This window comes from Mus pahari, chromosome 14 (genome assembly GCF_900095145.1).
Source record: "Mus pahari chromosome 14, PAHARI_EIJ_v1.1, whole genome shotgun sequence".
NCBI lineage: Eukaryota > Metazoa > Chordata > Mammalia > Rodentia > Muridae > Mus > Mus pahari.
In genome coordinates this window covers 4,630,193-4,640,850 of record NC_034603.1, presented here as the reverse complement: position 1 = coordinate 4,640,850, position 10,658 = coordinate 4,630,193, and the positions used below count along the sequence as shown (strand labels likewise).

At 48.8% G+C, this 10,658-nt stretch overlaps 1 protein-coding gene across 1 annotated transcript in view; it reads left to right on the top strand.

The window, feature by feature from the left end:
• The window catches only part of Wwc1 (WW and C2 domain containing 1), a 137,142-nt gene extending 127,076 nt beyond the window's left edge, over window positions 1–10,066 (top strand). Inside the window, exons 20-23 of the mRNA XM_021211689.2 lie at window positions 5,036–5,128; window positions 6,710–6,943; window positions 8,226–8,347; window positions 9,599–10,066. Of these exons, the coding sequence (XP_021067348.1) occupies window positions 5,036–5,128; window positions 6,710–6,943; window positions 8,226–8,347; window positions 9,599–9,665 (516 nt within the window). The 3' untranslated portion in view covers window positions 9,666–10,066. The remainder of the gene's footprint in view (window positions 1–5,035; window positions 5,129–6,709; window positions 6,944–8,225; window positions 8,348–9,598) is intronic.
• The last annotated feature ends 592 nt before the right edge of the window (window positions 10,067–10,658 follow it).

The following is a 10,658-nucleotide window of genomic DNA, read 5'->3' as shown; positions in this document are numbered from 1 at the left end:
GTCTCACTCTCACAGTGTGTCTTACTCACTCTCACAGTGTGTCTTACTCTCACAGTGTGTCTTACTCACTCTCACAGTGTGTCTCACTCTCACAGTGTGTCTTACTCACTCTCACAGTGTGTCTTACTCACTCTCACAGTGTGTCTCACTCTCACAGTGTGTCTTGGGCATCTCTGGTAAGTTGACTCCGTTGGACTTCATCTCTCTTCATGTGGAGTACACAGGCCCATCCCTTGGGCCTCAGTGATCGATATAAGAAAATCAGCTGGCATGCGGTTTAGTGAGTAAGAGCAGTCGCCGTGAAAGCACGAGAGCCTGAGTTCGCATCCCCTAGCCCCTGTGTAAAAGCCAGACATAGCCACATGTGCCTTTAACTTCAGCACTGGGCACAGAAACCCTCACTAACAACCAACCTAGCCAAGGTTGCAGGCTTTGGGGTCATTAAAAGACCTCGTCTCACGGGGAGTAAAGCACGGAGTGGTAGAGGACCACGCCCTGTATAATCTTCCAGTATATGTATGTACACACACACATACACTACACAGACAGAAAATAAACTTTTTAAAGAAAGAAGAATATGCCTTGAAACAATATCATTACAGCCAACAGGAAGTGGCAGCTTCACTTGCGATTTAAAATTTTAAAGGTACAAAGACACAAAACCTGAGAGATGCCCAGCATAGCTGTGGTCTCAGCTGTTGGGTGCCTAAGACTGGAGGATCTGGAGTTTGGGAGTTCAAGATCAGCCTGGGTTTGGTGGGGGCCACCACCTCTTGTGGTAAATGTGCTGGGCTGAAGTGATGCCTGCTGCCTTCCCTGCCAGAACCTTACAGATCCACTGAGTAGTATGGATCAGTACAGCCTTCCTCTCCCGTTTTGAAGAGGGGAGAGGGGTTTCCAGGGACCCAGGAGGCCACCTCCAAGTCCTTCCCAGTGAAAATGGAGGCCTCCTCTTCTGGGTGGAGCTGCAAGCTAGTCAGCACCTGTGGGAGCAGGCCCAGCCCATATGGGCTGCAAAGCTTATAGGAAATATGGGATTTCCTGAAGTCATGGAACACTGATGTTGGAGACCCTGCGTTCTAGCGAAGGATGCTACGGTTAAGTCAGCTCACAAACAAGAGAGAGAAAAATCAATCAGTGCTTCTGACGGGGGTTAGGGGATGGTGGCTGAAGGAGTTAGAGAAGCCTTTGGGGTGACAGCTAAGACCTCAGCTTTTGCAGATCAACTACCTCGTGAGCATGCAGTGAAAAATCAAATAAATGAATGCCACTCATCAGAAGTCACACCGAGGGAAATCAGGGGTTGCCTACACCAGGGGAAGTTAATGCTTGTTTATCATTGGGATTAGGCTATAGCTGAGGTTTTGTTACATGCGAGAAATAGAAAATAGAAGCTTATCAGTGACGTGTTCCTCATTTGTGCTCCCAGCCCATCGGTTACATAGTAGCCAGCTCTCCTTCTTCAGTGAATACGGGTGTCTATGTGCCAGCATATGCCCGAGTGCAGGTGTCTGTGGGAGCCAGAAAAGGCTGCTGGATCTCCCCGAGCTGGAGTTAGAGATGTGAGCTATGGCTGGGAGCTGCCTGAGATGGCTGCTGGGATCCAAACTTTGGTCCTCTGCATGAACAGCAAGTGCTCTTACCCACTGATGCATCTGTCCAGCCCCAATAGCCATCTGTTTTCAGCGCCAAGGTATCACAGTGCTTATATTCAGTAGTCTTTATTTTACTTAATAATGACCCAAAAGACAAGAGCAGCGAGGCCTGCCATTGAGGCCACTGCCCAGGAGCCGTCATGATTTCCCCTAGTGAAAAGGCAAACGTTCTTCTGACGTGAAGGAAAAAAAAAAACTATTACGCCGAAGTTGCTGGGATCTGTAGGAATCTGTTGTTTCCAATCTCTAACTATGTTGATTTTATGAATCATGCCTTAATTGTTACGTGTGTATGGGAGAAACATGTAAACAAACACGGGATGGGTGCTGTCTGTGGCTTCAGGTGCCTGATGGCTTCTAGGACTGGTACTCTATCCTGATGCTTCTATCAGTCCCCTACCACCATTGCCACCCAAACTCTGACTGGACTGCTGTTTTCTCCACTTGCAGTGGCCGTGGGAGCTTTCCCTCCCCCACCCCCAGATTCGGGCAGGTGTGGTGCATTCATCCAACGCAAGCAACTAGCCTGCCTCAATGTGTGAGGCCCAACACTGGCAAACTGAGCTGAACTGAGATGCAATGACAGGCTAGTCCTAGCCTGTAAGGTCCTTGGAAACAAGACCTGGAGGCATCAGTTCCTCTACCAAGAGACCAGCCTTGTTTCTGACTGAGAATTACAAAATGTAATTTTTCTGTCCTGGGCTGGGCTGGAACCTTTTTTTCTCTCCTTCTTTCTTGGCTTTTTGTTTTGATTTGGTTTTGGGGGTGGGGTGGGGGATGGTTAGATGTGTGCAGAGCATATTTACACGTCTCCTGTCTCCACCCCAAGAGGGCTGGGCTTACAGGTACACGTGTGGCAGGCCACTCCAGGCTTTTGACAGGAATGTTGGGCAGCAAATTCTATTACCCACAACACTGTTTCCATCTTCTTTTTTTTTTTTTTTTTTGGTTTTTCTTAACAGGGTTTCTCAGTGTAGCCCTGACTGTCCTGGAACTCACTCTGTAGACCAGACTGGCCTCAAACTCAGAAATCCACCTGCCTGTGCCTCCCAAGAACTGGGATTAAAGGCATGTGCCACCACTGCCTGGCTCTCATTACTAATCTTACAAACTACACTGTAAGGCCCATTGCATTTGTACCCATTTTATAGATGGAAAAACTGAGGCTCCGTGAGCCTGCCTACTTGTCTTCAGGGCACGGAGCTTTCCACTTGCTGCCTTTCAGCCTTACCTCCTCTAAGGCTTCCTGTGGCCTGATCATTGCTCTTTCCACTAGCTTCATGTCACTTGCTTAGTTGCTCTGTCTTGGATTTCTACATCCAGGACAGGGACTGTGAATTCTGTTTCCTGCAGTGGTCGGTCCACAGCACGTATATGTTTTCAACAGCACTTTGTCATTTGTTCTTGGATGACTTTGACCAAGGGTACACAGTCCTCTGACTTTCTCTCCCATGGCTTTATTTTTAGTTATTAATGATTATTATTTCATAACACAGAGGAATTAAACCCAGGGCCTGGTGTTGGTACGCAAGCCCTCCAACACCAAGGTATAGCCACGGTCTTTTTGCCTTTTCGTTTGAGACAGGCTTTCATTCTGTAGCCCACACCAGCCTTGCACTTACTCTAGGACTCGGGCCAACCCTGACTTTGTCATCCTTCTGCCTCACCCTTCCGACAAGCAGGAGCTACTGGCCTACAACCACCAAGTTGGATGCTCCCTGTGACGTGAAATCACTGTGATTCTCTATCAGGTTTAAGATTAAACCTATTAGGATGTCTGGGAATAAGAAGTGACTTTTAAAACTCGCAGGATAACATAGTTGTGTGATTCCAGCATTGAAGAGGTGGAGCCAGGAGAGCCAAGGCCGGCTTTGGCTCCATAGACAGTCCAGGACCAACCTGGACTCCATGAGACCTTGTCTCCAAAAACTAAAATGAACAAAAAGTGAAGTTCAAGAATGAATGTAGCCTTCCCTGCTGTCTTATAACTTGATCTTTAATATATAAACATCTGGGTGTCTTAAGGATCCACTGTCCTGGGGCTAGAGAGATGGCTCAGCAATTAAGAGCACTGACTGCTCTTCCCAAGGTCCTGAGTTTAATTCCCAGCAACCACATGTTGGCTCACAACCATCTGTAATGGGTAACCCTCTCTGGTGTGTGTGAAGACATCTACAGTGTACTCATATACATAAAATAAATAAATAAATAAATAAATAGCCACCTCTAATTGAAACAATTAAGTGGGAGGCTGTCTTCAGGTCCCCCATGCAACCAGTAAGCGTCTCTACATGAATTGCACAGTGCTGTGCACAGCTCGGGTCTGTTGTTGCACACTGAGCCATGGCGACCTCTGCTTGTAAACTGTAAAGCCACCCTTGTCGCTCTGGAACGTTTGTCTGCACTGAAGCTATAACTAAGGTACTGAGTGTGGGGTTAGGGCCTCCACCCATGTGCTCACCGTTTGCCCTGTGTCTCGTCTGCTTCAGACTCTGCCTGGCACAGGGACTGTTAGTGTTGTTATCTTTAATCATGATGAATAGCCATGAAAATAATGACACTAATAGCTTCTCGTTAGAGACCCTCAGCAGTGAACGGACAGCTGCCGGGCTGGCGCAGTAGCACAATGCACCTAACCCTGCCCCTTTAGGAAATAAGGCTCAATCAAGAAATCACCCGTCTTCCCCTGCGGGAGAAAGGCTGTCATAGCTGAGAATGGGGGACTCTGGGGAAACATGAGAAATGGCCGATGCAGGGATTTGAGTGGGGAAGGTGGCTGAGCCCAACTTTTGCAGTGTCTCCTTGGCCTTGGGGCATCCTCCTTCCGCCCCCCACCCACCCCCCAGCACATCTCTTCACTTGCAGTACTGAAGACCTGGCATATACTCAGCTCATGCTATGCCACTGAGCTTTATCTCTGTCCCAAATATCTGTCTCCAAAGAAGACAGGGACAAGTGGGTGTAAGCAGCTCTTTGCATGGCAGGACAAAGGGACAGTCTATCCTACACTGATGGTACCTCATCAGACCCCGCTGAGCAGCTCTTCCGTGGCTTTGGGTGGGTTCTATGACCCGTGAGCTTTTATGCCCTGCACGGAACATGGTGACTGCCCTTGCACAGAGTCGTGAGAATACCCCAAGGTGACTCATCTAATTTAGGGTCATGTGGAGACAAGGCACACACCACGCCTAATGCAAGTTTAGCCAGTGGTCACCGTAAAAGGATGGGAAGTCCAGAGCAAAGCCTGGGACAGGAAGCTCAGCGCCCGGGTCGAATCTGGGGAGGTGATCTCTCCCTGTCCCCACTGGACCTTTTGGGGAGGGAGGGTGTCCAGAACACACACTTCCCATGCCTGACTTCCTCTGCTTTCTCTCTTGCAGCTGAACCGAAGTGACAGTGATAGTTCTACGCTGTCCAAGAAGCCACCTTTTGTGCGAAACTCCCTGGAGCGGCGCAGTGTCAGGATGAAGCGGGTAAGAGCCGCCTTAAAGCTCCTTCTGTGCCTGCTGCTCTTCACAGGGGAAGGTCTGTGGATAGCCAGAGGCTGGTGTGTCAGGAAAAGGGGAGTGGGTAGGACAGGGCCGGTGGACTGGCTCTGCAGATAAAGGTGCCTGCTGTGTAACCTTGATGACCTGAGTTCCTGGGGACCCACGGGAAAGTCTAAGAACCAGCTTCACACAGTTGTCCTCTTACTTCTTCACGTGCACCATGCATGCACACACAGTCACTCTTGGGTGTACATACACATGCACACACATAATGATAGACCAGACAGATGGACAGACAGATGTTCACTCTGGAAAAATACTCTAGAACCTCCACATTTTCTCTCCCTACATTTCTGCTGTCAGGGGTTAGGGAAGTGACTCAGTGGGTGAGAGCACTTGTTTTACAAGCATGAGGACTCAAGTTTGAAACCCCACATAAAAAGCCAGACATGGCAGTGTTTGTCTGTAACCCCAGCATTAGGGGTGAGGTGGAGACACAGGTCTCATTAGCCAGGCCTAAACAAATGGCAAGTCCTGGTCCAGTGAGAGACCCCATCTCAAGGTGATAAGATGGAGAGATGGGGGAGACGCCCAATATGACTCAACTCTCGCTGCTCTGGCCTCTTTCTACGTAGCAAATCCACAGGCTGTGAGACTGCCTTCAGGAATGGATTGGTCCAAACCCTGAAATAATTCCAGCAGGTCTCTTAACCCTTCTCACCACACTGTTCCTGCCACATAGCTAAACCTCCTCTTCCTCCTCCTCCTCCTCCTCCTCCTCCCCCCCCCCCCGCCCGCTTCTTTTTGAGATATGTTTTTCTGTGTAGCCCTGGCTGTCTTGTAGTTTTCTCTATAGATGAGGCTGGCCTTGAATTTCTAGAGATCCCCTGCCTGTGCCTCCTGAGTGCCAGGGTTAAAGAAAGGCCTGCGCCACCACTCCCCTGCTCTGCTCTTTAAGTTTTTGTTGATTCTTTGTAAATTTCACATCATGCACCCCAGTCCCACTCATTTTCTAGTTCTTCCATATCAGCCCTCCATCCTTGTAACCTACCCCTAAAAGAAAAAGAAATTTTTTTTAATTAAAAAAAAAAATCAGCAGCAAAACCATGCTACAGAGTGTCGCAGATAACCGAATTCTTCAGCCGAGTCTGGCTACTAGAGGCACATAGTCAAGACGTTGCCCAGTGTAATATGCATTGAGACAACCTGAAGGCAGGTTAGCACAGAGCACCATTCACAGAATGCAAATGCAGTAGGCTCTGCTCGAGAATCTCAGTTCTCCCACCATGCTCCACACACTCTAACCCAGAGCTCTGGCTGCGTAGACACTAACAGCAAGGCCCTTGGAGGGCTGTTGTGAAAGAGGGGAACTGAAGCTGCATGAAGACGGAGCCCCTGGTACATGGTGCACATCCTGTGTGACTGCGAGAGTGTATTCTGCAAGGGAAGAGCGTCTGCACATAAAGGAAGCCGGGTGTTGGGGTTCAGGGGACTTGGATCTGTGGGTTTCTCTGGCGGCTATGAACATCATCTCCACCCCCCCGCGTCCCCCTCCCCCTCCCGCAGCCTTCCTCCGTCAAGTCCCTGCGCACAGAGCGTCTGATCCGCACCTCGCTGGACCTAGAACTAGACCTGCAGGCCACGAGGACCTGGCACAGCCAACTGACTCAGGAGATCTCAGTGTTGAAGGAGCTGAAGGAGCATTTGGAGCAAGCCAAGAACCACGGGGAGAAGGAGCTGCCACAGTGGCTGCGTGAAGACGAGCGCTTCCGCTTGCTACTGAGGATGCTGGAGAAGAGGGTGAGTACCGCTGGCTGGATGCTTCTCGGCATCTTCTGATCCCACTGCGGGCTCCCTGAGGCCGCCCTCGGCTTCGCTCTACAGGTGTTTCTGTTGATGTTTTTTATGTGGGTGCTTATGATTCAGCCCCACTCACCATGAATCCTTCATCAGATACAGCAAGCACCTTACCCAGGTGGGCCATGCACGTAACTGAAGGGCGAAGCAGGAGAATTACCAGGAGTTCAATACCCAAACCATACACTGAATTCTAGTCTAGATGACTAAGCTAGACTGAAACCCTGTCTCAAATGCAAACAAACAAAAAACAAAAACAACAACCAAAAAATAAACAAAAGAAAGGGGCTGGAGAGATGGCTCAGTGGTTAAGGGTATAAGACTCCAGGGAGCCTTAGCTTACTGGGGACCCCCTGAGTGAACCACGTGGAGCCAGGGAGGATGCAAAAAGCAAGAGGAATTTATTGTTCCACTGCACTGGGATCATCGAGGCCTAAAGAAGAGGTGGTGACGCCCAGCACCCATTTGGGGAGTTTTTATATGGTTTCCAGGGGCAGAGCAGAGCATCTGCAACTAGGCACAATGCGATTGGCAGAACAGTGCACCCTTTAAACTGATGGGTCTTTAGGGACTTCCCTTGTCTAAAGGTGGGCAACTGTCAGTCCTGCGGAACGTGTTCCCACCCGCAGGTCGGTTCTACCCTGTTGTCTGAGAAATGTTAATTAGCCCCCCCTTCTGGAGGGACATGTGTTTCATGACCTTCCCAAAGTTCCTGAGCTGACCTTTTCAAGGGCACTGGCTGTTCTTCTAGAAGTTCTTGAGTTCAATTCCCAGCAACCACATGGCAGCTCACAACCATCTGTAATGGGATCTGATGCTCTCCTCTGGCACACAGGTATATATGCAGATAGGGTACTCATATAAAACTAAACGCATTTTTTCAAAAAAATAAAATTTAAAAAACAAATATCAAAAGTCAAACAAAATTGAGTTATTTTCTCAGTCTGTAATATCAAGGCTACTGTAAAATCTCCCTTCCCAAGTGCCTGAGTAGTAGTAAGAAACACATTTCACTAGGCGTGTCCTGTCACAGTTCCTTCAGGCACAGGAGGCTTCTGTTCCCTGCCTTGGTCCTCAGTGGTCATCGGTGGATGATGTGAACATAGCCCATTATCCCTCTACACAATGCCGACTCTGTGGTACAGACTCTGCATTGCTAACAGCGCCTCCTGCTGGCCGGAGGACTCTCTCCCCACAGCACACTCTTGCTTGCCTTGCCTCCCAGGTGGATCGTGGGGAGCACAAGAGCGAGCTGCGAGCGGACAAGATGATGAGAGCTGCTGCCAAGGATGTGCACAGGCTTCGGGGCCAGAGCTGTAAGGAGCCCCCAGAAGTGCAGTCTTTCAGGTGCGTGGAATCCCAGTCTCATGCCTTCAGCTACCCCACCGGCCCGCCTGGCCCTTATCACCTTTGCTGGCCTCGTGTTCCCTGCTCCTGGGCACTGACTGCCCGTGTTGCTAGCAGAGCTGTCGCGTACATGGGAACAGATGTTCATCCTCTGCCAGGCTCCCATAATGCTGTGAGCACTGTGGTGCTCTGGTACCAGTCCGCACACAGCTCAGCCCAGTTTGCGAGATGCTCTTGTTTAATGAACAAGCCACCTGCCTCACCCTTTCCTCTCAGCCTTCTTCGTACCTGGTGATAAAGAGGGGAGTGGCGTGCAATGGATGCTCACCTAACTTCCTGCCTCTGCTTGCTAGCCTGCCTAATAGAATCACAGCTGTGTGCTTGCTGGGCCTACACATGTCAGAGGTGCGTCACAGATGTCATTTGGTGCGGGCCTTCCAACGCAAAGGGATAGATTTCACCCTCTATCCACTATAGTGTGAGTTCAAGGCCAACCTGTGTTCCATGAGACCCTGCCTCAAACACACAAAAAAACAAAAATAAACCAATGTTCATGTATACACACACACACACACATATATATGCGTGTGTGTGTGTGTGTGTGTGTGTGTGTTTCCTGTATTGGGCAAAAGGTACTTGATCATGCTAATAGGTCAGGCATGATTATGTCTCCTATGTCACTTGCTGCAAAGGATAGTTGACAGTGTGTGTGTGTATGTGCGCATGTGTTTGTTTTTATTTATTTATTTATCTATTTATTTATTTTTTGGTTTTTCGAGACAGGGTTTCTCTGTGTAGCCCTGACTGTCCTGGAACTCACTTTGTAGACCAGGCTGGCCTCGAACTCAGAAATCTGCCTGCCTCTGCCTCCCGAGTGCTGGGATTAAAGGCGTGCGCCACCACGCCCGGCTGTGTTTGTTTTTAAAGATGGGTCTATGTGACTAGGAACTCAAAATCACGGACCCAAACTATGTTTGTCCATGAGCCTCTCAAGTTGCTGGAACTAGAGGCGTGTACCACCATGCTTAGGGTCCATAGATTTCAGATTTCACAGCCAGAGTTCAGGCATGCTAACAGCATTTAATAGTAGCCAGGGCTATCAGTAAGTATCCTACAGTATACAGCAAAGGTGTCGTGCAGTGGCAGACTGTGTGCTTGGGATACATGACGCCCTGACCCGGAGCAGAAGGCTTTATCCCGCCGATACCTATGTGCCCAGTGGGGAGTTAAAGCGCCTGTTTTCCATCACAGGGAGAAAATGGCATTTTTCACCCGGCCTCGGATGAACATCCCAGCTCTCTCTGCAGATGACGTCTGACCACCAGAAAAGTATTTCCTTTGTCTCGTGCACGCGTGTGCGGACCATGCTGTGAAGGCTGACTGTGACAAGCGTTATTTATGAGGCATTATATGAAGGTACTGAGTCACAAGCCCCGGAGCGCTCGTGTTGGTTTGAAGACAAACAGATTTTTTTTTTATTTCAGGTTTTCTTGTTATTATTTAAAAAAAAAAAAATGACAAAGCAACCATAACAACAAAAACCAAACAAACAAAAAACCAGCATTAAAATGACAAGATTGTATAGTTTGTATATTTAGGAATGTATTTTTGGGAAAGAATTTAAATGAACTAAGGCAGCGTTAAGTGGCTGCTAGTCTTAAAACTGTCTAGAGTTTTCTTTTTGTACAGCAACAACTTTCAGAGGTTTCCCTGCAATAAAAAAGTCGTATTTGAGGGGCGACAATCCTCAAAGGAGGTCCCGCGGGTGGCACCGCACAGCTAGCCTGCCCTGGTTAACGTTATTTTGTACAATAATACAAAGACAAGGATGTACAGTAACCGTGGGGGAATTCGAAGACTGTCCGCGGATCTTTGTGAGCTGTGATGTGTCTTTCATGTGGCCACGTGACCGTGACCGGAAGCAGGTAGCTTGGAGCTGGCTGAGCAAGGCCAGCCCAGACTGGTGACAGGCCACGCCCATCTCAGATGCCCAGTGATGCCGCTGTGGGAGTGAGGGGAGGGCTGCGGAGAACTGAGTTTGGATCTATCTCTAACAATAAAGTGGCCTTTTAAAAAAGAGCTTCTCGTCATTTGTCCCTTTCACATCTTCACTTTTATTATGTCCCTGGTTTCACTCAGCTCCAAATTTTGGAAAGAAAAAATTTGTTTTCCTTTTTCATTTATTTTTCAAGTTACACTTATTTGTCCATTAGATTAAGGTGACTACTACTCAGCTCTTTGGGAACCTAAGGTCTGGTGGTGTACGTCTGTGATCTCAGAACCTACAAGGTGGACGCAGGAGTTGGAGACC